Source organism: Malus domestica, chromosome 11 (assembly GCF_042453785.1).
Source record: "Malus domestica chromosome 11, GDT2T_hap1".
In the NCBI taxonomy this organism is placed as follows: domain Eukaryota; kingdom Viridiplantae; phylum Streptophyta; class Magnoliopsida; order Rosales; family Rosaceae; genus Malus; species Malus domestica.
Genome location: NC_091671.1, coordinates 4,290,389 through 4,318,160, shown reverse-complemented (window position 1 = coordinate 4,318,160; position 27,772 = coordinate 4,290,389). Strand labels below are relative to the sequence as shown.

The 27,772-nt window shown below is 38.6% G+C and overlaps 3 protein-coding genes and 1 non-coding gene across 8 annotated transcripts; all 4 read right to left on the bottom strand.

The window, feature by feature from the left end:
* Positions 1-861: 861 nt before the first annotated feature.
* On the bottom strand, positions 862-10,699 carry LOC103422639 (eukaryotic translation initiation factor 2 subunit beta). Its single transcript, XM_008360695.4, has 10 exons — positions 10,393-10,699; positions 10,126-10,181; positions 9,252-9,360; positions 9,110-9,165; positions 8,975-9,029; positions 8,780-8,874; positions 8,527-8,672; positions 8,033-8,175; positions 1,602-1,687; positions 862-1,101 (listed from the first exon to the last, which is right to left on the bottom strand). Exons 2-10 carry the CDS (start codon positions 10,171-10,173, stop codon positions 1,024-1,026), a joined length of 816 nt encoding a protein of 271 aa, XP_008358917.1. The 5' UTR covers positions 10,174-10,181; positions 10,393-10,699; the 3' UTR covers positions 862-1,023.
* Positions 1,361-1,444, bottom strand: LOC114819884 (small nucleolar RNA SNORD34). The gene has a single exon (XR_003767182.1). It is a non-coding gene; the product is annotated as a small nucleolar RNA SNORD34 (small nucleolar RNA).
* A 7,617-nt stretch (positions 10,700-18,316) lies between the features above and the next one.
* LOC114819451 (pathogenesis-related genes transcriptional activator PTI6-like) lies at positions 18,317-19,849 on the bottom strand. Its single transcript, XM_029088112.2, has one exon. The coding sequence runs from the start codon at positions 19,524-19,526 to the stop codon at positions 18,609-18,611; it is 918 nt and encodes a 305-aa protein (XP_028943945.1). The 5' UTR covers positions 19,527-19,849; the 3' UTR covers positions 18,317-18,608.
* A 4,251-nt stretch (positions 19,850-24,100) lies between these two features.
* Positions 24,101-27,266, bottom strand: LOC114819164 (ubiquitin-conjugating enzyme E2 28-like). Of its 5 annotated transcripts, none has more exons than XM_029088107.2 (5): positions 26,988-27,266; positions 26,686-26,763; positions 26,007-26,134; positions 24,953-25,057; positions 24,101-24,479 (listed from the first exon to the last, which is right to left on the bottom strand). In XM_029088107.2, exons 2-5 carry the CDS (start codon positions 26,753-26,755, stop codon positions 24,336-24,338), a joined length of 447 nt encoding a protein of 148 aa, XP_028943940.1. In that variant the 5' UTR covers positions 26,756-26,763; positions 26,988-27,266; the 3' UTR covers positions 24,101-24,335. The 5 variants fall into 5 exon arrangements, with proteins under 5 accessions (XP_028943940.1, XP_028943941.1, XP_070663682.1 ...); XM_029088108.2 differs by having other exon boundaries at positions 26,686-26,795; positions 26,988-27,234; XM_070807581.1 differs by having other exon boundaries at positions 26,686-26,795; positions 26,912-27,116.
* Positions 27,267-27,772: the final 506 nt, after the last annotated feature.

The following is a 27,772-nucleotide window of genomic DNA, read 5'->3' as shown; positions in this document are numbered from 1 at the left end:
GCAATAAATTAAGTTTTTAATGCATTCGAAATGCACGCACGTTTTTTATTTATTTATTTATTATATATATATATATATATATAATATGAAAAGTTCAAATTAAAAAAAGGTGAATATAATAAAAATGAAGTTACCAATGATAATTAACCTTTTTTGTGTCTTGGATTATATATTAATGATCTAATCCGATGTGATTTGATGCTTATTGGATATGGATCGACAAGTCAAATCTAATGATCCTAGTACGTAATCCAATTATAACTAGATGCAAATATGGATTAAGAATAAACCGATTCGAATTTTACAGGTTACATCCCACTGACCAGCTCTTAATCAAGTCAGATCAGCAGTTTCTTGCGAACTAGATCGCTTCCTGCTTATAGTGGGATGCCGCCATCCCTCCTTCGCAAGTGATCCTTCGAGTTTAACCACCGTCCAGGTTAGAGAAATTCACGAAGCCGCCGCAGGGGCGTCCATGTACTTTCGAGTTCATGGAAAAAAAATGCCGTTTTAGTGGTAACGGGACGTTCATTTTTCTGCCGGACTTTTGTAATTTACAGAACAAATTGACCGCGACGCTCGACGGATACCGAATTGGCAGACGAACCTGACCAAAGATGAATTCATGTTTCCAGAATGGAGAACCAATTTTCCACTGTGCTCCCTAAATAAGAATGCCAAGAGCTCTTTGAGCACTCGTCTTGCAATCCTACTCCCTGTCCCGTCCCGTGCCGTCTAAATTTCGACATGGGAGTGACCGACTAAATTTCGAGAGAGATGGAGAAGAAAGAACAATGAGGGATTGGAGAAGATATATCGAAGTGATTGCTAAACAGCAAACAATTATCAGCAAAAGCTAAGTTTAGGAAGGTCACTAAGCACTAAGAAAATATATAAATATGAAACAGTGCTCGAAAATTCTCAACATCCGAATGTCACAGGAAAATTGTTAGTGTTGTAGATAGCAAACATGCAACTCGAAACTCAATAACAGCTAGTAAACGAGTCGACAACAGGCTAAATTTATGTCCCGGCGTTCCTTCGCCCAACACGAGCCATAAAACCAGCTTTAATTGGAGCAACTGATCGTCCAGAACCACACTGCAACAGAAAGAATTATCAAATAAATTATCAATTGAAAGCACGGCGATATATCTCCAGTTCAAGAATTGTAAAACTGGAACGATCAGTAGCATATCCCTATTTTATTAGGGTTGAAACTACGGGCGGATGAACTTAAACGCCATAGCTATATATTTTAAGAGTATAACGAAAACCCCCTGAAGAAGAAAAAAAATACTTCACCCGAAACCCCAAGGGTTTAGTTCCACCACCCCTTAATAAACATAACACTTTTCCGCGAGGCCTCAGAAATAATTTAGGTTACTCTATCATGACAAATAATCTGACAATGTAGGCAATTCTTAGATCATCATAGGCCTCTACAACAATATATTATGCAGCAGCATAAAAACACTGAAAACCTTCTTTATTTTCTTTTATGTTGTGGACGACCAACTTTGTATAAATTAGAATCCAGGGGGATGCCAGATTGTCGTAACCATTAACGTTAGAAAAGGCTATAGTAATATGATTGTTACCTTCTCGCATCTGAGAAAGAAGAGACGATTCTCCTTTGAAAGTATAGTGTCTGGACTTTTGCACCCGAGGCAAATGACATATTCATCTGAAAGAAAAGAAGTTGCATGAGTACAAATGAAAGAATAATTAAATGTGTGAACAAACAACCGAGCACATACAAAAAGAGACATAACAGCTAAGGATGCATGGGCGTATGCAGAACACTCTCCCATCAAACGACTCCAGATTAACAATTGTAATACAACAACAACAACAACAACAACAACAAAGCCTTTTCCCACGAAGTGGGGTCGGCTATATGAATCCTAGAACGCCATTGCGCTCGGTTTTGTGTCATGTCCTCCGTTAGATCCAAGTACTCTAAGTCTTTTCTTAGAGTCTCTTCCAAAGTTGTCCTAGGTCTTCCTCTACCCCTTCGGCCCTGAACCTCTGTCCCGTAGTCACATCTTCGAACCGGAGCGTCAGTCGGCCTTCTTTACACATGTTCAAAATCACCGGAGCCGATTTTCTCTCATATTTCCTACAATTTCGGCTACTCCTACTTTACCTCGGATATCCTCATTCCCAATCTTATCCTTTCTCGTGTGCCCACACATCCCACGAAGCATCCTCATCTCTGCTACACCCATTTTGTGTACGTGTTGATGCTTCACCACCCAACATTCTGTGCCATACAACATCGCTAGCCTTATTGCCGTCCTATAAAATTTTCCCTTGAGCTTCAGTGGCCTACGACGGTCACACAACACGCCGGATGCACTCTTTCCATCCAGCTCGTATTCTATGGTTGAGATCTCCATCTAATTCTCCGTTCTCTTGCAAGATAGATCCTAGGTAGCGAAAACGATCGCTTTTTGTGATCTTCGCTAGATTGCTCCGGTAATTAGTGTGGAAAGTATATAAATGGATAGAGATAGGAAAGCAAACACAAGATGTACGTGGTTCACCCAGATTGGCTACGTCCACGGAATAGAAGAGTTCTCATTAATTGTGAAGGGTTTACACAAGTACATAGGTTCAAGCTCTCATTTAGTGAGTACAAGTGAATGATTTAGTACAAATGACATTAGGAAATATTGTGGGAGAATGATCTCGTAATCACGAAACTTCTAAGTATCGGAGTGTGGTGTCGTCTTGACTTGCCTTATCTGTCTCATAGGTAGATGTGGCATCTTCTCTGGAAGTACTCTTCCTCCATCCAGGGGTGGTATCATTAACTGGTGGAGATGCACAAGGTAATGTATCAATTTCACTTGAAGCTTACTTGTAGTTTCAGGCTTGGTCAAGCGCGATACAAACCATGTAGTAGGAGTCCCCCAAGTCGCCGAGCTAGGGGGTCTGCTGAAAGAGGTGACAGACAAGGTAAGCAATCAGAGCTCCGACTGATTGTTCACCTTCTCCCCATCTTGCAGCAGCATGAAGGATAAAGAGAAGAAAAATGAGAAGAGATGATATGAGATACTTTTGCTTTTGAAGAAGTAACTTTCCACAGGCTTATTCTTGAACTGAGCTGGAGGGTTTTCTGGTTTCCTCCAGAGTATAAGGCCGACTGAAGAATTTGAGGGTCAAAACAAGTCCATCAAATCTAGAGTACGTTCCACCTTGCTGATATGGGATACTTTTGCTTTTGACAGAGTAATGAATGTATCGGCACGTGTGCTGTTACGCTTGTCTCCACATGCTTCCTTGTATCCTTCGCACTTGCCCTATCTGTTCCTCAAGCAGATGCGGAATCTTCCCTGGAAACATAAGATGTTGAAGATGAGTACTCGAGAGCAATGCCAGGTAAGTAATCAGGTAAGGGGTTCCAGGCAGTCAGTTCCTGGCTGGAAGCTTGATTCCAAGTGCTGACTGATTGCTCTCTTTCTCCTTGTCTTGCAGGTAAAAACAAGGCCAAAAGAAAAGACAGGGAAAAAGCATGATATGGGATACTCTTGCTTTTAACCCTGATGATATGAGATATTCTTGCTCTAGTATAGCTTGTTTGCAGAGGTATTATCGGGGGGAAAGAAAGCTGAATATTTCGAAAGGCTTCGTTGGGAGTGCCCTCTCAGATATGATGAAGGGTTGAGCATTTTTGCAGGTCTGCCTGTCCGTTGGGGATGGAGGTCGACATATATAGGAGTCTCCCTAACAACAAGTAGTAATGCTATTCCTTTACCCTGCTTGGTCATAGCACGGTAGTGGGAGCTGCCAGTTTCACATGTTTTAACTCTGTCAGAGCACTTTGAAAAAGTGGTCTGTGGTATCTGGCTCTCGAGATTCGGAGAACGATGCCTCTTCGATTTTTGAGAAAGCAATCATGCTGGGGGTATGACTCTCGAGATTCGGAGAGCAGTGTCTCTTCGATTTTTGAGGAAGTAATCATGTTGGGAGTCTGGTTCTCGAGATTCGGAGGGCGGTGCCTCTTCGATTTTGGAGCAAGCAATCTTGTTGGGAGTGTTGTCTCGAATGTGAGTAAAGGTTGGGCATGTTTGCTAGTCTACCTTGCCACGAAGCACAAAGGTTGACACACAGGGACTTTCCAATTATCCAGCAATGGTACTGTTCCTTTACCCTCTCTTCGATTTTGAGAAAGTAGTCATGTTGGGAGTTTGGCTCTCGAGATTCGGAGGACGGTGCCTCTTCGATTTTGGAGCAACCAATCTTATTGGGAGTGTTTTCTCGAATGTGAGTAAAGGTTGGGCATGTTTGCTAGTCTACCTTGCCACGAAGCACAGAGGTTGACACACAGGGACTTTCCAATTATCCAGCAGTGGTACTGTTCCTTTACAGTTGTGGGTAATAATATGGTAGCTAGACCTTCAAAATTTATGTGTCTAAACTTTTGTTAGTGCTGTTTCTTTGCTATTCTTTTACCTTTCTTGGTCAGAGCGATGTAGTGGGAGCTGCAAGCTTCACGTGCTCAACTTTGGCAGAGAACTTTGACAAAGTTATTTGTGGTACCCATGAGCTATTGTTGCGTGTGGGAAGTGGGTGATTGAACAGTAAGATTCATGTGCTTTCTACTTCACCAGAAGTCTTCGACAGAATGCCCATAATTTCTGCAAAGCTGAGTGTGCGTGTGACAGGTGCTGACAAGGCTAGAAAAGTAGGTGCCTCTTCGATTTCTGAGATCGGCCCTCGTGGTCTCTGAGCAGCCCAGCTTTTGAGAAAGCGAGCGCCTCTTCGATTGATTCGGAGAACGATGCCTCATCGATTTTTGAGAAAGCAATCATGCTGGGGGTCTGGCTCTCGAGATTCGGGGAGCAGTGTCTCTTCGATTTTTGAGAAAGTAATCATGTTGGGAGTCTGGCTCTCGAGATTCGGAGGGCGGTGCCTCTTCGATTTTGGAGCAAGCAATCTTGTTGGGAGTGTTTTCTCGAATGTGAGTAAAGGTTGGGCATGTTTGCTAGTCTACCTTGCCACGAAGCACAGAGGTTGACACACAGGGACTTTCCAATTATCCAGCAATGGTACTGTTCCTTTACCCTCTCTTCGATTTTTAAGAAAGTAGTCATGTTGGGAGTCTGGCTCTCGAGATTCAGAGGATTTTGGAGCAAGCAATCTTATTGGGAGTGTTTTCTCGAATGTGAGTAAAGGTTGGGCATGTTTGCTAGTCTACCTTGCCACGAAGCACAGAGGTTGACACACAGGGACTTTCCAATTATCCAGCAGTGGTACTGTTCCTTTACCCTTGTGGGTAATAATATGGTAGCTAGACCTTCAAAATTTATGGGTCTAAACTTTGTTAGTGCTGTTTCTTTGCTATTCTTTTACCCTTCTTGGTCAGAGCGATGTAGTGGGAGCTGCAAGCTTCACGTGCTCAACTTTGGCAGAGAACTTTGGCAAAGTTATCTGTGGTACCCATGAACTATTGTTGCGTGTGGGAAGTGGGTGATTGAACAGTAAGATTCATGTGTTTTCTACTTCCCCAGAAGTCTTTGACAGAATGCCCATAATTTCCGCAAAACTGAGTGTGCGTGTGACAGGTGTTGACAAGGCTGGAAAAGGCTGGAAAAGTAGGTGCCTCTTCGATTTCTGAGATCGGCCCTCGTGGTCTCTGGGGAGCCCAGCTTTTGAGAAAGCGAGCGCATCTTCGATTTTTGAGATCGGCCTTCGTGGTCTTTGAGCAGCCCAACTTTTGAGAAAGCAAACGCCTCTTCGATTTCTGAGATCAACCCTCGTGATCTCTAAGCAGCCCAGCTTTTGAGAAAGCAAACGCCTCTTCGATTTCTGAGCAGGCGCCTCTTCGATTTCTGAAGCTTCGTCGAGTGCAGATTTTTATAGGAGCTGGCATTAAGTTCCAAAGCACACTTGAATCTCCACCAGTAGAAGCTTCATTCTTGCACTTCTAAGATCTTGATTTGTCCGACCTCTTCTCTCTTCAACACCTTTGAAAATGTCTGGCCCCTCCGACCGTCGTTTTGACTTGAACCTTGTTGAAGAGGCAACCCCGCCTTCTCCAGACAACATATGGCGCCCATCCTTCATCTCCCCTACTGGTCCTCTTACCGTTGGGGATTCCGTGATGAAGAATGATATGACCGCTGCGGTGGTGGCCAGGAACCTTCTCACTCCCAAAGATAACAGACTACTTTCCAAACGGTCTGATGAGTTAGCTGTTAAGGATTCGCTGGCTCTCAGTGTTCAGTATGCAGGTTCTGTGTCTAATATGGCCCAACGCCTATTTGCTCGAACCCGCCAAGTTGAATCATTGGCGGCTGAAGTGATGAGTCTCAAACAGGAGATTAGAGGGCTCAAGCATGAGAATAAACAGTTGCACCGGCTCGCACATGACTATGCTACAAACATGAAGAGGAAGCTTGACCAGATGAAGGAAACTGATGGTCAGGTTTTACTTGATCATCAGAGATTTGTAGGTTTGTTCCAAAGGCATTTATTGTCTTCGTCTTCTGGGGCTGTACCGCGTAATGAAGCTCCAAATGATCAACCTCTGATGCCTCCTCCTTCTAGGGTTCTGTCCAGTACTGAGGCTCCAAATGATCCCCCTCCGGTGTCTTCTCTTTCTGGGGCTCTACCGACTGCTGAGACTTCTCCTAAGCAACCTTTGTGAAGGCTCCCTCTTGTGTGCTTATTTTGACTCATGTATATGTACATATTTGTAGCTTATCGGGGATATCAATAAATAAGCTTTCCTTCATTTCAACGTATTGTGTTAAATACACCAAAGCCTTCTTCGCTAAGTTCTTTGAATTTTCTTTTGTTAAAGCTTGTATGTTGAAGCTTTCTGAGTGGAGCATGTAGGTTGGGGTAGTGTTCCCTTAATTTCCCGAGTGAGGAAAACTTCTCGGTTGGAGACTTGGAAAATCCAAGTCACTGAGTGGGATCGGCTATATGAATCTTAGAACGCCATTGTGCTCGATCCTGTGTCATGTCCTTCGTTAGATCCAAGTACTCTAAGTCTTTTCTTAGAGTCTCTTCCAAAGTTTTCCTAGGTCTTCCTCTACCCCTTCGGCCCTGAACCTCTGTCCCATAGTCGCATCTTCTAATCGGAACGTCAGTAGGCCTTCTTTGCACATGTCCAAACCACCGTAACCGATTTTCTCTCATCTTTCCTTCAATTTCGGCTACTCCTACTTTACCCCGGATATCCTCATTCCTAATCTTATCCTTTCTCGTGTGCCCACACATCCAACGAAGCATCCTCATCTCCGCTACACCCATTTTGTGTACGTGTTGATGTTTCACCGCCCAACATTCTGTGCCATACAGCATCGCCGGCCTTATTGCCGTCCTATAAAATTTTCCCTTGAGCTTCAGTGGCATACGGCGGTCACACAACACGCCGGATGCACTCTTCCACTTCATCCATCCAGCTTGTATTCTATGGTTGAGATCTCCATCTAATTCTCCGTTCTTTTGCAAGATAGATCCTAGGTAACGAAAACGGTCGCTCTTTGGTATTTCTTGATCTCCGATCCTCACCCCTAACTCGTTTTGGCCTCCATTTGCACTGAACTTGCACTCCATATATTCTGTCTTTGATCGGCTTAGGCGAAGACCTTTAGATTCCAACACTTCTCTCCAAAGGTTAAGCTTTGCATTTACCCCTTCTTGAGTTTCATCTATCAACACTATATCGTCTGCGAAAAGCATACACCAAGGAATATCATCTTGAATATGTCGTGTTAACTCATCCATTACCAACGCAAAAAGGTAAGGACTTAAGGATGAGCCTTGATGTAATCCTACAGTTATGGGAAAGCTTTCGGTTTGTCCTTCATGAGTTCTTACGGCAGTCTTTGCTCCTTCATACATATCCTTTATAGCTTGGATATATGCTACTCGTACTCCTTTCTTCTCTAAAATCCTCCAAAGAATGTCTCTTGGGACCCTATCATACGCTTTTTCCAAATCTATAAAGACCATGTGTAAATCCTTTTTCCCATCTAAAATAAATAATCAAACCACAGAACGAGGTACTTACTGACATATCGCCGCAGTATTCCTTCGAAATTTTTTGGGGCAAATCTTCCCTTAACAACCAACCTCTGCTGTCCATCAAGTGATCCACTAGTTCCCAGTTCGGCAAGCAAGAAAGCCATGACATGATCTGGTTGCCTATGCATCCTGTAATTTCAAGATAGAAGGGTTTACTCCTTTTAACTAAACAGATGAAATCAACCATAGCTTTAGGTAATAATTTGGTAATATCTAACATTAGGCTCATCAACTAACAATGCGCAGTCCATATGTCAAACAGTAAGCACATTTGATTATGAAAACACAAAGCAGTTGTATACACATATGTTCTTTGCCACTTAATTGTTTCGGAGACCTTTCCTCGGATTAGTACATAAAAAGAAAAGCAAAGAAACAATAGAAAGAGATTAATGGACAATAACTTAAATAAGAAGAACAAAACAGATCAAAGCAAATGAGATATAAACAATGGTTTTGGTTCAGGGAACTGAAACCTACGTCTTGCATAGATCCATGAAATTCACAAAAACGGTTTTCTTTGTGCCCTCACGAAGAACTTGTGGAGGCCTCATCACTGTCCTACGCCTGTCTCCAGCCAGATCCGGGTTATTTTCGCGAAGAATGTTAAACACCCTATCAAGAAGCTGCATGCATTACATGGGTAAAATTAATAAAGCATACATGTGTAGACGTCAAGGAACCATCACTGTACTATGAGAGAGTTGTAATTTAAATGATATAATTTACACACTTCTTCATAAGTGTAATCACGATCACTCCCTTCCCAAGGATATGATGGAGTCTCTAGAACAATCCCTTCTCCTTCCTCATCCTCACCAGTGTGCTCTAAAAGGCCAAATATATAAAATCTCAATCAATTTTTTTTAAGACATAAAGGTTGCAGGCCTTTCATAAGCCTAAAAAACTTATTAGTTAAAAGTCTTACCATTCACATCTTCCACTGGGTCACCACTCTCTTCATTCAAGATACTGGTCTCAACCTATAATCACAGCACCACTAAAAATCAATACTCAGAAAAAATATTTGGATTGTAAACAATGGAAAATCTTGGTAACTTACTGGCTTCTTCTTCTTCTTTTTCAAACCAGTAAACGTACTCTCCTGCCCCTCAGAAACTGCAATGACAAAAAATACAAGTCTCAATGAATGTACTTGTAAAACAATACAGCAAAAATAAAAAATGGTTGTTCAATTGAACCACCTGTCAAGGTTTCCGTTTTCTCGGCCAACTTGTCCACAGAATCATCAGTAGTATCCTGAATAACAACCTTCTTCTTTTTCTTCTTTTTAGTAGGATCAAAGGGAGCAATCTGCACAAGAGGATGAAGATCACAATAGTTAGCTCTACCATTCAGAACCACCAACTTCTAGACAGGGAATGGCAGCAACCTTTAGAGAATGCAAAACAATGTGGATAACTTTTTCCTCTCTAAGTCTAAGATGAATCAGCACCGCTTTTTTCCATTGCATTTTTATACTAAAGGCACACTTCGTGGAGCTGCTACCACAACATAATCTTTATTACATCAATACATTTTCAGCTTCTGTTAAATTTATTGCAATAAACTCCAACCTGCTTTTCGACTATTTCTATACAAAGGAAATAGATAAGATCGGTATTGTACTACAATTAGTTGCTACCAAAGGAAATCTTTTATATAATTCTCAGGTGAACCTTTCAAAGAAAAGGGCAAAATCTAATCCAACTTTCGTATTGCGAAAAACTTATACAATATTCAATAATAAGGCATTGAAGCCGAATTTATTATCAGAATACTCAGATTAACAATTCAGCAAGTCTTGAACAAAAACCAGAACAATACCATATCTATCTCAAATTCCCACATAAACACAATGCACGACAGGTAGGGAATCGAATTATTTTATTTTGGGACAAAGGATAGCGTTAGCGGGTTAAATTGTTCAATGATAGGGGTGCACATGCATTATTGTTTTCCGCCACTACGGTAAAACACCATCTGAACTATATACGATACTGCTATTGAAAAGACAAATACTGCAAAATCAGGGCAGGCAGTGCAAATTCATTTATTATTGCAAGAATCTGAACATACATCTGCTACCACCTCGTCCTTCACCTCATTCTGATTGTCGTCCGCCATAATGTTTGCTGCAAAAAAAAAAAAAAAAAAAAAAAAAAAGCAAAACAAAATCTAATTCAATCCCGAACCCAACAATTTCAAGAGGAAAGAAAAACCTAGCAGACATCCCAAATTGAAACCCCCGCGCGGTACCAAGAGAAAAAAACGAAGAAAATTTGGGGATTTTTGAAACCCTAGAAAAAGTAAAGACGGCGGCGATTGGAGAGAGGAACTACTGACATGTGCCGGAGAGCTGGTTTCCCTCTTCCGCTGCGGGTGTGGCTGCGACTGTGAGTGTTTCCCTGTTTGGTAGGGAGTTGGAAATGGTATTTATACCTAGAAAGCTAAAGGCCCATTGAGCCTTGGGCTCTGGGTTTACTATTCTTCGGCCGCCACCCAAAAACTACTTCTTTAATCCTTCTGCATTCAAAGATTCAAAGCAATTTTGGGCTTTCTTTCTTGTGTTTACTAAATACATATGGAATCTAATGGTAGAAAATCAGGATTCAGATCTACCGAGGAATGAGTCGATCCGATTCTCATTTCTTACTTCCTCTATTTGTATTCTTTACTGCTCTCATTAATGTAAGGGCTCGTGTTTTTAAAATAACTGAAAACAAGTTTGATGAAAGTGCTTTTGAAACTAATTCTTAGCAAAAATACAAGTGAGTAATAAAAAAACATTTGAAGTGCTTCCTGCAAGAAGCACATAACTGGTGCTTCTTGTAGAAATCATTTCAAGTGCTTTTGGAGATCCAAAATAATTTCACCAAAAATATTTTCGGTTATTTTAAAAGTACATCTAAACGAGTCACTTGAGTAAATTTTTAAAAAATAAAATAAGAAGATTGTTGTGGCAATCTGGCCTCTCCATTGTCGCTTCTTGTAAGCCCAAATTGGAAGACTTCTTTGCTCAAGGTTTGGGCTGATGTCACATAGACCCACCTTTTTGTAAGCCTAGTCCAGCTCGATGGAGTCCTCTGTGTATTCGCTTGTTTAAGCTCTGTTTGTAAAGGAACGAATTAAACAACAAACATTAGGTTTGCTAGAAAAATGAGTCGAGCTTAAGTTTTGGTTTAAAGTTCGCGGGCAACTCATTTCTTTTTGTGAGTTTGGTTTAAACTGGACTAGTTCATTAAGCTAGATTCGTACGTAAAGGTTAGAGTTCTTACTGAAAATCTTCAAATTGATCGCAATCCTCTCAGGAGTGTACATCTTAAAAATAATGAGTTGAATTGAGTCAACCATTAGCTAAAGGTCGGTCCACGAATGAGCTAAGGGAAATCAAGTTCAAGCTTGAAAATATCTTCCGACCAGAACTTGATTGAGAGGTTATATCGTAAAACCAATTTCTTTCATCTCAAATCTAAGAACTTATGTTGCGTGAATGGGAAGACTAAGTTGCCCACTCACCCCACCCCCCCCCCCAAAAAAAAATCCCCAAAAGCCACCATCACCTATTGAACTTCTTCAATTATTTTCATATGAAACATCACAAGAAAGGCATTTCAAACTGTATGTTCGAGCCTAGAATCATGTCTTTTCTTTTACTTTAAGGGTCGTAAATGTTAATGAAAATTTTGCAAATGCTAGAAGTGGAGTATACACATTTAGAGCACAGGGTTCAATTTACCACCAAATTGGACCCTTTTATATACTACATGAAGCATACCAAGGTTCTTATAGATATATATATATATATATATATATATATATATATATATATGAGACTAGTTCTAAGGAAAATAAAGCACGTCTTAAATCAGTACAGTTTATATGTGTTTATGTTCCGTCATAATTCACATCATCAAGACAAACACTGGCAAGGTTATTATACGGAACCGTCAACTCATCACCAATATAATATTCTAATTGTATGTTTTTTCGATGATGGAGAAACACATAAAATGTGCTTTTTCTAACCGTAAGTGTTTATTTTCAAATTCACCTTTGTTTTTTCTCTTTCCCAATATTTTGTGTTTTTCAGAGATTCGGCTTGATTACTCCATTTTCCCCCAAATCCAGATTTAACCGCGATGTGTCAAAATTTTGTAGAACTTCTACAATCTCACATGTATAAGGTGAAATAGTGCAATCGATGACAACGTAGTGATTAGTTACCCAGTGACCCTTCTTTTACTGTTGAAGTTTGAAGGTTGAAAAATCTGAATAAATCAAAATTTTTTCCCACCAATAGATATGTTTATACGACCGAAAACTTGGTAAAAGGACGACACCAACACTGGAGCTTGCTGCGTCGATTATTTTGATGCAAAATGGACTGGGAAAGTTCTAAGAACCTTGAACATCCACCTTTCTTTCAATCGATTCGAGGTCAAAGCTGCTTGTTTCCTCCTTTGTTTTTCTGCTTTTTCCAACAGCGTTTTCACTTTCCAATTTGGCCTTTTCCTCCACCACTCGTTGGAAATTTCTCGCCGACCTTCCTTCAATTATTTTGTTTAAACGTGAACGACCTGATCAATGGTCGGTCTTTGTTTAGTCCAATAGTGTGTTAGTGGTAGGGAGAAGAGCTTTTGTTTTCACAAAAAATCAGTAGCTTGGAAAAGTCAATAGCAATTTTACGACATGCCTTCAACTTCGCCGAACCTTCCACCTCTTTTTCGTTGTCTTCGATTTCCAAGCAAAAATTATTACACATGTGGTTCGGAGTTGAAATAATCGAAATTCCATGGAATTTTGGAACCCTAGAACGGTCCAACCAGTAAACCAAGATAACCCAATAATATTGTAAGTGAATATACAGTAAAGTACTATGCAAGTACCATACATGGGGAATTCATGTAGAGAGGTTCTTGGGTACATCACTTGGATTGGGGTTTGTGTGATAGGGAGTGAGACTAAAAGTGAGTCAAAGTTAGCATGAGAAATTAGAAGAAGTGGGTTAAGGAGGGTTTTTTAAGTCTGCTTCTATACAGACACGTGATCTGTTTGACGGATCCTAAAATTTCTTTCATACATGGCAATATATAGGGCACTAGGTTACAAAATATATATGGCAATATAATGTGCGGAAAAAAAACTTAAATGTAATGACTTTAATACACTATCTTTCTATATTTTAGCAACTTATGTATTGTACGGATTTCATACTGGCTTGATAGAAATGTCGCGGTGATATGGTATGAATTTCTGAAACCCGTTACAACTAGGTTTTTGCTGAGGCATTGCTTCTTGAACAAGTCAGCTACTAACTCAGAAAACCCTAACCCTAATTAAACTACCAACTCCGGTACGTAAGAAGGTCTGCAATAGTCAACTGTAATGCATACTATTCGATTTTAATACAAATTACTCTATATATTTAAATTAGTATATTCGTAGCTCCTTCAACAATTGGAGCCATAAATTTTGAAAAATCGAAACATTTATCGGACTGAAGTACCCTACACCAGCATTACCCTCCACTCTAGGAAACATCATGCAATATATATATATATATATATATATATATATATATATATATATATATATATTATATGTCCTTGTTCTCATCTATATTTTGCAGGTGGGTCGTCACGGAAATCGGCTTAAATATCTTAAAATTTTGAATTTTGTGGCTTCTTTTATGTTTATGCATGCCACTCAAGACTCGGTCCAATACTGTCTCTTGTCACACTTTTTTGTAGACTGTACTAATGTCGAGATCTCAATTTAGGGTTTCTGATAACATTCCAAGAGTTCACTCCAAGAGTCATTTTTTTTTTCACGGGTTAATTAATGCATGGTTAACATATCCAAATACTACATAGGTAAGCTAAATTATGAAACAATACAAAGAGTTGGTTTAATCTATATACTACGCAAATTTAGAAATTTGAAGTAATCTAATAGTATTTAATAGGGATTTTAGAGTGGCGAGCAAAAATACAATATTAACCTTTGAATTTGAACTTATTGTTTTCTTCATTTTGTGTGTGAAAAGAGATTTATAGAAACATTACACAATGTGCACCCTGATATATGCAAGTTTTTTCCTTTTTTTGCATACTTAAATCTTTAGGGGCAGTGAAACGTATATGTAATAATTTTCTATAAACTAGAACCAGCGGCGGAGCCACTAAGTGACCAGAATGGTCTCTGGGCTATTCTGCCTCTTTTTCCTCTTGCTATTATAATATAGATGTTATTATTGTATATCAGTCTAACACTCTTAAAATTTCAGTGTGCTTTCAATCCAAACTCTTCTCTGTTCCAGGCCAGTCTCATTTCTCTCTCCATCCCTCTTATTACAATGCAGTCTTCACTCCTCCTCCTTATTTTGTCAACTTTTCTTTGGCGTTAGTTAACTTTTTTTTTTTTTAATTCTTGTTTACTCTTTACCTGATATTTGGGTTTTGGGTTTGTAATGTTTTTATTTCTCTCTATTGAATTTAGGGTCTTTTAAGTTTTATGCAAACTACTTCAATCTCTCATATTCTGACTTCAAATTACTTAATTATATATGTCAATAGCCTTCCCACACAAAAAATTCTTACTCCGTCACTAACCAAAACGAAGGTACTATAGCATACATAATTAGAGAGTGGTCTCGTGCGTTCCACCTCAATTGTTTGATTAGAAGAAAACATATATATATATATATATATATAATCCTGCCGACAAATCTTGATCTCCATATCTATACAACCAGATGTCTTTCTAAGCGAGCAAATGATTTTTCTACGAAAATGATTACGAGGGGTGGATCTTCAGAACAAACTCGTACTTAATGGTAAATTGGTAAATACAATACTCTATCCGATTTGAATATAATATGGATACCTTATGATTGTGGGAATATGTGAGGACAAAGTCTCATATCAGTGAGGGATCAAATAATACAAGGGTTTCTAATACTCTTCGTATTGTTAATTGATTTTATAGTGGAACCTCAATTTTCATCATAATATCAAAGCAAGTTATCTCATGTGAAGCCTAATGGCCACACGTGATCCATGTCACTTTATTTGTGTTGTTATCGCGCTAGGTTTGAAAATTCGCCACACGTGACGCAGTCTATTAAGGGTATTTATTCCACATTATAAGTAATTTAACTACTCTTCATAATTGGTTTTATGGTGGAACCTCAAATTTCTTGATAGTAACAGAGCAAGTTGGTCCAAGTGTGAAGCCCAACTAACACAAGTGCTCCACGTCCTCCAATTCATGTTGCCCACGTGTTTGCCTTGAAAATTCGTCATACGTGAGAGGTGCGTGAGAATGTGAGGACAAAGTTCCACATCGGCGGAGGAACAAATCATGCAAGAACTTATAAAAAGTTGAGCTATTCTCTATATTGCCAATTAGTTTTATGGTGAAACCTCAACTTTCTTTAATGACTTCATGGTGAAGAGCGATTAACGAAATTATGACCAACCTATATAAATAGAGGATAATAAACCGTCAATATAACTATTAAACTATAGTCGATTTAACTATTCTAACCACGCTACACCTTGACCTAGGTACAAAATTGTCCCACTGGAAAATCGGAACTTAGTATCCATGGTTATGCTGTGTATACTGTGCTGCGGTTTGGCTACATATAAAATTCATTAGAGAGACAGAAGAGTAATTAGGAACCAAATAGTGACGAATTATGACAAAGATATGCAGAAATTAACTTATAGAACTAGTACAATATTACGTCAACCATTTTTATAAATAGCATGTGGAGCGGACTTTAGTGCACATCAAAGGAAAAACCTGAACAATTAAGACCAAAATCTGTTGGCAATAAGGCAACTACATCTCATATAATGGGATTAATATTGAATTAAAAATTTTAATTAATCGCTATTAGTGGGGGGCGGCTGTGGATGGATGGGCCAGATTTGGGCTTTTGTCACTTTCGTATCCGTTTGGTCACCAACCAGTAGGACCCACCAAATTCCTGCTCATGAGACTGGTTCTCTGCTTATTGTGCCTTTTAAAGCACGCAAAAAAACCAATTTATTTGCCGCTCCGCAAACAGTCCCCAATCAAAATATCCATTACGATTCCAACCTTGTAGCCGCCGGTAGCCAGCTTTATTCATGTATTGGAATGGTACCAAGTCCATTTGACATCCCATCATGCATTAGTGTGACCCCAAGCCAATAGCCAATAGGCTATTATTTTGCCACTAGTGACTAGCCACCCATTCACTGTGGACCCTATGCCCCACACACTAGCCTACTTGGCTCTTATTTCTCTTTGTTTTAGCCGTTCTACAAGTTGGGATACGGGGAATAATTTTCACACCCTTTTTTCCTTTGGACGTGGAGAAGAAGAAAATGATTGTGCGGAAAATCACTTTCATAAAATGTTTATACATGCAATGATGCAAATCTCAAACAACAAAGAATGAATTGATTAGGGTTAATGATAATCAACTTGTTTTAACGTCTAAAGTGTTTGGTAAATGATGAGAATGCGACTTCTTTCAAAAGTTAGCAGTAGTTAACCTGTGTGGGGTCATAATTTTTCAGTGTCGGAGTAAAGAAGATTGGATAGGCATATCTCAGAAGTCCAGTCATAGGCTCAACAATTTCCGATGCAGAATTGACTAAACAGGCAAATGATGCCACTATCGTACTATTCTGGAATCAATGAGCAAAGTCTGATGACTTTGCTAAAATTGACCGTGCTTGTTCTGTAAGAAATAAGTAGGTTTCCTATAATCTTGGAGTCCTTACCATCTAAGGATTGGTGTGCTTGCAATTAATCTCGCTCTTAAGTCCTAAAATGATGCAATATCTACTTCCTAGATATCATATGGGATTATTTTGGTTTAATAAGAATTATACTATCATAAAAGATTATCTCTTCGACCAATATAAATATACTCTTTTAGAGTTCATCTCTGGTAACATAATATTTACATATTCATTCTCTTGCCCACTCTTAATATCACTTACTAACTTGATCATCAGAGAACCTTAGACTGTCACATCCCGATCTTTAGCTTACTCACAGTTGTATGTTCTTTAACAGGTAAACGGGATTAGACATCTCCACCACCCATAACGATGCGCATATTTAGTTCCAAGAACCTGAATTCGAGAATTATTACAGCCAAAATTGATACTACTCGATATTTTTGTTCTCCTATGAATTACTCACCAAACTTCTACTTTTACTCACTAAAATCCACAAAAACAAAGCAACTAGATTGCTTGAAAAGAAAATAAAAGAAAAAGCAATTAGGTTTTGTCGTTTAATTTTGATATTTCTAATATTTGATGGAGCCATCAAGAATATCCGACAAAAGCCAAACTCTAAAGAAAAAGACTACTATTTGCTATGTCTCAATTCCGAAAGCAATTGACCTGAAAATTTTGAAAAACACGTGTCCTGACTGTTGAGGCTTCCAAGTGTGCCACTAACAATAGTATTTTATTTAGATTTCGGTTCAATTGAATATTATAGGACCAATTATAGTCTTTAATTCAGTAAAGTTTTCGATATTTAATTATGAAAATTTTAGGTTCGATTCATGTATGTATAACAAAATGTTTGATTCATGTAGATGTTAATAGTAATACGTATTTATAATGGACTATCGTTGTGGTATTACACTTTTGTTGTTAGCATCAATAGACTCATTTGAAAATACTTTTAAAATTATTGAAAACGTATTATGTGAATTGATTTTGAGTTTCAAAAGTGCGTAGAAAGAAGCACCAGATATTTATTTTTTGCAAAAGGTATTTAAAGTGTTTTTTAGGATCCACTTGAACTTTTGTTAAGGATCATTTCCAAAGAAATTTCACCTAAATTTTTTTCAATCATTTCAAAAAGACTTTCAAACGAGCCCAATGTTAGAAAAACGAGTGAATGACTCGCTACAAATCACTATAACGTAATTAAAATTCAAAGCATTGTAAATATAGGTTAATATATTTCTTTTTAAAATAAGCGAAATGTAATATTTAATATAGAAAAGAATATAAACTGCTCACATGTCCCTTAATAATTTATATTCGTTGATCTTCTTCAGTTTATTCAATTCGATGACTGAAAATTAAAAAGGTGTGTAAGAAGTAAAATAGAGTATGAATATCACACTTCTATAATTTTCAACAATGAGCTTCATGTCCAAGAAATCAAAAGCACCATTTCATTTATGATTTTTAATTTTATTCCTTTCCCACTCCAATAGTCTCCAAGCTTCTATTCTCAATTGACAAATATCAATAAAAATTTATAATAATCCGTCTTTAATTACAATTAAACACAAATAATTTAAAATAAAATAAAACTACAAAAACGAGTTCTCACAAAACCGCCGTATATATTAGAGATAATCGGCTATACTCGTAGTGATTGTACATCACACTCCGGAGGACATTTTCGGTATTCCATGTACTGCTTGCGCCACTTAACAAAACTCACTTCACTTGCAAATTGCAGCACAGTCCCAAACTAAAATAATCCTGCCTACTTGTAGTTACACGTGTAGAGTACTGCTGGGTTCAACTTACGACGTCAGCTAAGAAATCGTCAACGTTAAACTCGCCGAACTCGTCGCGCACAAAGTTGTTACTCGACAACATAATATCTGGAAAGCTTAACGGCAAGTCGATATCAAACACGAAGTCGTCAACATCTCCGTATATGAAACCATCAAACGGCGTTTGCTCCTCGTAACGGAGGACCGAGGTAGGCGACGAGAGAGCCTCGCTGGACGGCGGAGATACGCACCCGCATCGCTGCGGAGGAGCTGGGACCACCACATCGGCAACGACTTTCTCTTCCGTTGTAACGGCGTTAGAAAAGTTGGTGATGGCATCTGGACCCTTGAGAAGGATGGCAGCTCTGTCGTAAACACTGGCGGCTTCCTCCGCTGTGTCGAAGGTTCCGAGCCAGACCCGTTTTTTACGAGTCGGATCTCGGATCTCCGCAGCCCATCGACCCCAAGGCCGCCGGCGTACGCCTCTGAACTTTTTCTGGCGCGATGCATCCATTGCCGGCGATTTCGACCCGGTTCGCTTTACGGGTTTCGGGTCTTTCCTGGCCCGCTTCGACTGACCCGAAGAAAACGACGACGAAGATGAAGGCGAGGAAGAGGAAGGCGAGGAGAGCTCGAGGCTGATCTGTCTGACATGTCGTTTGACTCTGCGTACGCCGCTGTCTTCGTCGTCGCTGGAGGAGTCGGTGGCGTCGGCGTCCGTGAGGATGATCCGGACGAGCTTTGGCGGGACTCGGATCGGGTTATCGGGTTCCTGGATCATGGGTTTTGTCACGGTGGTGATTTGCTCTGAAAATTTGACCGCTGAGTGTGCGGACGAGGTGGGTTGGAAGGTTGTCATGGATTTAGAGGCGGAGGAAATGAAATCGGAGATGTGGGTTTGGTCGGAAGCAGCAACATGAAGAATCGACGGCGAGAGCATGTAGAAAAGTTAGTACGACTGAGATGAAGTGAGTGAGGTTTTGAATTTGTAGAAGGTTGAGACAGAGAGACAGAGAGACAGAGAGAGAGGGTAAAAGTGAGAAGCTTTTTGGAGTGGAAGGAAGAAGAAGGAGCAAAAGAGAAGAGGGAGGAACTGCAAAGGGGAGCTGTATGGAGGCTTTTGGCAGAGAGTGAGCTACTGATAAAACCCCTTTGCAGGTTTGGGAGAGAAGGAAAACGGAGAAAAATGGGAAGGGTAAAGTGTATTTATAGTGCATGGAAGTCATGGATAGGATAGGAATAGAATACACAAATGTGGAAATGGTTTGGTTTCCAAATTTGGTATTCTCAGTATTATTTTTAAGAAAATATACAACGCCTGCATAAACTTTAGAAAATTAATTTATCCGCCACTTATTGTGTGTTTAGTCTCGTCCGATTTTACTTTTGATTAAAAGTCTGTATTCATACTTTTGAAAATACATGTTCTCCTTTGTTTTTTTTTCCACATGTTTAGGAAGGAGAATAATCTTTTTAATGTCAATAACAACTCTCAAAATAAATAGAGGTGCACAGAGAATGAATGTAAAGTGTGAATACCAATTCTATTTTGAGGAAACTAATGAAAATGGCTTGAAAACTTTGAGTTTTAACGAAAAAGACAAAATAAAGAGTAAAATAAATAATATAATGATTGATTTTTTCGTTAAAGTTTCCTTCTATTTTTCTACAAGTGATGTTGGGCAAGTGAAAAGTTGTACTCATAATTTCAAGTGCATAAATAAATACTCTTAATTAATTAAGCTACATACTATTTTCAAAACCAATAAAACTAAGTCGTAACGAAAATGTATTGCTTTCTTGTGAAATTACCCACTGTGACCCCTGTTTGTTATGTTTTATATTTAGGAAAATTAATGAAAATGACTGAAAACTTTGAGTTTTAACGATAAAGATAAAATAAAGGGTAAAGTGAATAGTACCATGTTTGACTTTTTAGTGTAAAAATATGATTTTTCGTTAAAGTGAACAGTACCACGGGCTTTTCGTTAAAACTCCCTTTATATGTCTGGTGTTTTCTTTTGTTTAATTTAATTTATATTTACTTTGACTTAGGGAATGGTTGTAAATTATATCGTGAGTGAGGGGGACTGGGGGAGTACGTATGTGAGCGGGTCATGGGCCATGGGTCATTAGTCATGGGCCATGGGTCATTAGTCATGGTCTGGAGTGTTAAGCGGGAAAACAAACCTCTCTGTTGACGCGTGTCAGTTGGCCTCTTCCTCGGTTCCTCTTACCTCTCGTTTTCATTCCACAAACAAAAACAACCCCACTACTCACGCTCACAAATTGCCTAACTTTTCCTCCAATTAGTCCTCCCTCTCTGATTTTTTCCTTCTCCAATTTAATATTGAAATTCTATAGCAAAGTAGAGTTTCCTCAGCCAACACATCTGTGTATATATAGGGTCGGTCGATGCATAACTTTTCTCTAAAAAATCCTTAACAACAAACTGTTTTTATAAGGAAAACTAATGAAAATGATTTGAAAACTTTGAGTTTTAACTATAAGGACAAAATAAAGGGTAAAGTGAATAGTATCAGAATTGACTTTTTAGTGTAAAATATGGTTTTTCGTTAACGTGAACAATATTGGGAGGTTTTCGTTAAAGTTCTCGTTTTTATATTGTGTACAAGATTCAAATCTTGGGTCTTCCCATATTAAAGGTTCAAGTTTTTTAGATAGAAATAGAGTATGCAGCGCAAAAAAAAAATCAGTTTATTCACTTAGGTACTTCGTCGAACATTTGATGAGTGATATCAAGATAATTTGTTGATCAGTGTTGTTCACGCAATCTGTCGAGATAATGCTTAGCAGGTATTACATCAAACACTTGGTTGATAGAAAAAGAACCGTGCAAAACATTCGGAAAGTTCTCAAAACACCTCGTATGTCTATTTTCTGAACTCCAGGTGGTGTCTATATACAATAATATTAGTGTAAATAGTTTACACGTACATCGTAAATGATAGTTATGCTCTAGTAATGTGTTTTCATATGAGACCTATATGTGTCTTACTAAATGAGAGGATGTACTTGTATTCTGCTTAAGATAGCACAATAAGTTTTGCTAAATGAGAGAAAGTAACTTGCATTGTGTCTGACGTACACATAACGAGAGTGATGAATACAAAGAGATATACAATTGGAGACACAATGCTAATTCACGTTTTACATGTTTGAAACCGACCACGCGGTTTCTCTAGTTAGCATGCAGCTCTTTTTCTCTGCCTTTTACTGTGTTTGGTATGGAAAGGGATCCTCTTTGGATCTCTTCCACCAAATCCACTAATCCGAGCTCTTAAAATTTGATCCAAGAGTTAAAAATATGAGTCTTCTTTAAAAGTTATAATAGCCGTTGAATCAAATTTTAAATATCCAAATTAATAGATTTGGTGGATTTGATGGAAGGGATCCGTAGAGGATCCTTTCCGTTTGGTATGTTGGTGCGTCTCCAAAAGCATGCTTCTCTTTAGACTCTTTTTTCCACCTAATCGGGAAGCTGTGGCTTTAACTTTTTACTGTCCACAGCTTCTGCAGCGTATATGAAACTGTTTAGTTTGTGTGCTAAAAATTGAGACTCAAACGGTGTCTTTTTTCTTCTTCAACGCATGGGTGATGGAATGATAGGTGCATGCCAGGCCATATACATCACGATCATCGTATACAAATATCAGCTTATGGACCCAATTTTAATTTTCTTTGACCCCATCAAACCTAATCCCTTTACTGAAAAAAAAGCCCTATTCTGGGTTAAAAATCTTCAGTACGGCAACTGGTTCTGTTTGATCTCACTTTGTTTTACACTTATAATATTTTTGTGTTTTTCTTCATCTAGCCACACACTGATATTAGTTGTAACACTTAATTACTTGTTATTGGACGGTCACACAAGTCTAATCATGTGACTCCACTATTTAAGATTCTCTTTATTTTATTGTATAGTGTCAAATTGTGATTTTACATAAAAATAAACGGCTCGTTATATACAAGAGGTCGAGCCATGAAAAGAAGACACCATTGAATTATTTTAATCAAGAGTTGGATTGAGTCAAAATAACATAGGTAGAGAGTAAATTTGTCAAAACCTATTAATAATTGTATATGTAATCCTACTTTTCTCTTCAACCTATCACACCTTGTGGCGGCATTACATACATAGAGATGGGTTCAAAATTAAATTAAATTAAATGAAAACCACTGAAAAACGTCGAAAAGTTGATAGGGTTGGTTTATGCTTCGGGAGGAAGCAAAGGCAACGATAGACCCCCAATCCATCAGCCAGCACGTGAGAAAAGTGAGCAATCATGCATGATTAGGGTTGGGACAAAGAGACTGGAGATGGAGGTTCGTTGCTTGTCAACCAAGCGATAAGTTAATCAAAGATATCTTAATTTGCCCCCTCAAAGTGCACACTTAAATTTAATGGGGAATTAAAATAGGGTTAATTTTTTCCAGCAGTTTGTGATGACGTTTCTTTTAAATCATGCATGACCTAACTCCTTGTATTATTAGTTTAAGAATCTAGGACTGTCCATGTTACCTAGGCATCGAGAATCTATAACTCGCATATTAAGGGGTGGATACACGTAACGTTGAACGAAGGTTATTGCCCTTACTCACCCTAAAGTTTAACTAGTATGGGAGCAAAATTTTTGACAAATTCTTCAGAAAGGGTCGCGAAATGGCAAGGGGCGAATTACGGGAGCTAGGATGGGGGTGTATGCTTTGGCTACCTCTTTACTCCAACCGACCTATAATTTTTTTCATGCATCCAAGATATCGTGTTTTAAATCTTTCGTTCAGCATCGGATGTATTAAAGTTAATCTAGAAAACTTTTCACCTAATAGAAGGAAATCTAGAAGATTGATATTGGAACTTGGAAAGAGAAGAACCCATGATGCCACGTGGCTTCTAGACATGAAAAATTCAAACGGAGCACATCATTCGGTGCCAAACCTTGCACCACCACAACCACAAGTGCCCATCGGTGTGACTCGTTCGCATCCAATTCACAAGTTCTGCGCTTTATAGCTACCAATGATAAAAAAAAACAAAAGAAATATGTGTACATTATTCTATATCATAGATATATACGACGTTCCCTTCATCGTAAAAGAGCTTCAGAAGCATCACAATATACGCACGTAAGGAATAGTTCTCGTTGCTCTAAACTCAGGGAAAGGGACTGGAACTTGGGAGCCAGCCAGGAAGCGGGAAACTTTATGGCCACTTGGCCTAACCCACGTCAAGTAACACATACAAATGGATTCGGCGTAACACATCGTTTCATCTTTGGAAGTGATTCTAGGAGGGATAGAAGTGACACTCTTCGGAAAGCACGAGGGGCGGTAGTTTTATGGAGAAGCGCCTCTCATGTGCTTCTTCCAAGAAGTGATTCTATCCCTCCGAGGATCACTTCCAAACGGGTTCATCAACCTGAACACAAAAATTGCTTTCATTTGGACGGTGTTAAACCAGGCACTCTAAAGCAATCGTGCTCTTAAAAAGCATTATTTCTTCAACAAACAAACCATTCACTTAAATATCATAGTAACGATACATTACACTTGTTTTTTCCTTCCATCTCGAATGCCTTCAAATGAATATTCACAAATGTGAACTTGTTCCTTGATCAACTTTAAGTCTCACAGAAAAGATAAATTTTCAATATTTCCAATGTTCACTTTAAAGGAGATGGAGTTCGTGCATTTGCAAGCCTTTTAACAAATGCCGGAACCTTTGGTTTTACCCCATCGCGTACTTCTGAGTCCAACTGCGAGCAGTGGCTTCATACTTTGCCCTGTCCGTCTTGTACATGTGTGCAATTTCGGGGACAAGCGGGTCGTCGGGGTTGGGGTCCGTCAACAGAGAGCATATGGACAGCAGCACCTGAAACACAAGTTCATTTGATACACATTATAACCCATATCACAAGAGGTTAGAACTGAATTTAGTGCCCTTATCAGATTAAAAGGAATCAACGTTAAATCCATCCCACAAAATGACAACATCTCATCCTATGTTGAGTATACCATGTTACTTGCTCTGTATTTTAACTTCATCCCGTAAAATGATGACATCTCATCCTTTTTAGGCACACCCACATGCTTGAGCCGTATCACTCATCCCATCTCAAGTGATACAACAGGACATGGAGTGAAAAGTAGGATCGCACATGATGAATACGTCTCACAGCACCAGTTGCAAGTCACATGTTGCAACAGGGCTTGGAATGAGATGTAGGTTCATTAGGATGCAGCCACAGGACATCTCCTTTTAATCTGATAAGGGGACATAAGCCACAGCTGTTGTAGTCCCACACACAAAACGAATTCTGACAAGAACAAAATAATTACACAAACCTTGGAAATGGTTAGTGCCGGGCTCCATTGTTCTTTGAGAATATCAAGACATATGCTTCCATTGCTATTAATGTTTGGGTGGAATACCTTGGTCCTAAATGCAACCTGAAATGGAACTTGAGTTGTTAGACTCTACATTCTAGACTATCAAGAGACAAATTCTGAGACAATCACAAGTAGACCAAAAGCCTTAGACTACACACGCAACTTGAGTTAGCCTCTAAAATTCTACCAGAGATAACTAAGAAGCCAAAAACATAAAATGGGCACCTGCTATAGATAACATGATTTTACAATAATGAGCTTTTGTCGTACAATTTTAAAAGTATTCTAAGATAAACACGATTCATGAAAAACTGAGGGAACAGAGAAACACCTTGCCACTTTATTGAATTCGAAAACACATCCTTGAATATCCCAAATATCAATTGTGAACAAAAAGAACATTTTAACATTAAAATCAAATAAAAAGAAGAATCACTTTAAACAAAGATACAGCTGATATACAGGATATTTTGGCTGACTGAATGTTGATGGCAGAAGAATCTAAAGCCTAAAGGAGTAATCAGTTTGTAGACAATTTCAACTTAGTATTATATAACACTCCCGCTAACAGACATAAAATCGAAATGCGATATTAGTAACCAACACTACTTCAAAATGCAATGTCTCTCTCGCACTGACACATCCCTCCCAACCCCTTCCAAAACAAAATACAGGAGAAGAAAAAAGCTTGAATATAATTGTAATGTGGCCTGGTACATCATGAATGACAACTACTTAAAAATGAACTGTGTCCAATAAATGCATCTGCAGCTTATGGCTAAAATAAAATTCCAGATATGATACACATGAAGTTCCCCTCACATAAACTGCAGAGAACATTGTAATGAATCACCTGCGTGTACGAATAGATAACTAAAGACTTTGTGCAGGTACCCATTTCACCCATTATATGACTCACGAAAGCTCATGTTTCAATAATGATACTCTATGGTGGAACATGACCACAACAACATATAGAAACATGAGGACCCGGTTTTTCTATTTGTACCTTTGGAGGCTTGAATGGATAATCTGGAGGGAAATGAATTGAAACTAGAAAAACACCACCCGTGTATGGACTATCACCAGGTCCCATAATTGTCGCTTGCCAATGGAACATGTCCTCGGCCACAGGACCTATAATCCATGAAAGAGAAACCCACAAGAAGTTAGTATGCCAAGTTCAGTAAAGCGATCAAAATATGCATATACCCAAGAAACACAAGAAGCATGAGCCAGCATACGAGACCTATACAAAACTCACTACAATGCCAGAATATCCTACCATCACCTTTTTACATCAGCTAAACCATTAAAGGAGGATGGTTTCGCTCCCAAATGGACCATCCTCAAATTTGATACATCTTTATTTCCTAATCGATAAAGCAAAGGGTTAAAATTTCAGTTTTTTTCTTTTCTGTCCAATTGATGAAAAGGGGCCAATTTTTTGCCAAAAATCGAAGAAGCTGGAAACAGTAGAAATCATCGAAAAAACCCCGCTAATCCGCTGCAATAGGAACTTCCATCTACATTTCTAAGACAATTTTATATATGGGATCTAAATTTAACAAAAAGAAACTCCCACCTCACCCAAGTTCGATTTCTCCCACCCCCAAGCTTAACTAATGACAAAAAAAAAAATTTTAACAAAAAGACAAGGGATTTGTCCAAGGAAAAGGAGCAAATACCAGCACTGCATGAGGTAGGGGGGTCCTTCTGCAAATCCTTGAGCTCCTTCAAGATGCGTTTAGATGCCATGACAACACCTACAAACACACACAATCACACAAAACACAACCTGAAAAACCCAGAAAAAAAAAACCTAATCAAAACCAGATCACGAGCCCAAACAAACCCAAATTTCCCAAAATCCAAACCCTAATTTCCCACAAAATCACAGATTAAAGCGGATACCTTTATTTCATATAAATTAAAAGCAAAAACAAAAATGTCAGAGTACTTGAGAATTGGATGAGAAGGGGAAGAATACCAGGAGATTGCGCGATTGGGATTTGACAGAAGCCGAGATTGAAAGAAGATGAGAAGGGCAAAAATTGGGGAAATATATTTTGTATTTTCACATATATAGAAAAAGATAAGAAAGAAAAAAGACTTTCCTAGAATTTTCTATGTTTATATTCCAACTTGGCGTGGGATCCATGTCCTCCTCCATATTACAACATCCTTCGTACCCTCCACTTAAAGCTAATTACAAAAGAAGATATTTTCCTCCACCTTTCTAGTGATGTTGATGCTTATCACCGTATTATTACTTTTTAATGAGTTTAAATCTTAAAATTTGTGTAATAGGTAAATATAAATTTCAAAATTTAAACTCATCTAATAATTATAAGTAGATTGACGAGCATTATCACCACTTACGAATGATGAGCAAAAATATACTCATTGCAAAATACATCCCTCACATTTTATTTTGTTTCTAATCAGGCACAACCTTTCAAAATTTTCACATTATTGCCTAAAATATTGAAGCACAAGTATATTCGAAAGTCACTCGTGTTTGACCATCTAAATCTTCTATAAGTGGATCAATAAGGCAATCATGGCACACATTAAATTAGTTTTAACTCAATTTTAGTATGATTGTATATTAGAAGTGATATTTCAAGTTTTAACTTATTTTGTGACGGATCTATGAGTAACATGGATGTGGTTGGATCGCCCTCAGAGAGTAGGCTATGCACTTGTTACATGGGGAGTTAGTGAAGCCACGAACAATTAGAAACAAAAGTAGCTCGAACTGATAACAATTTA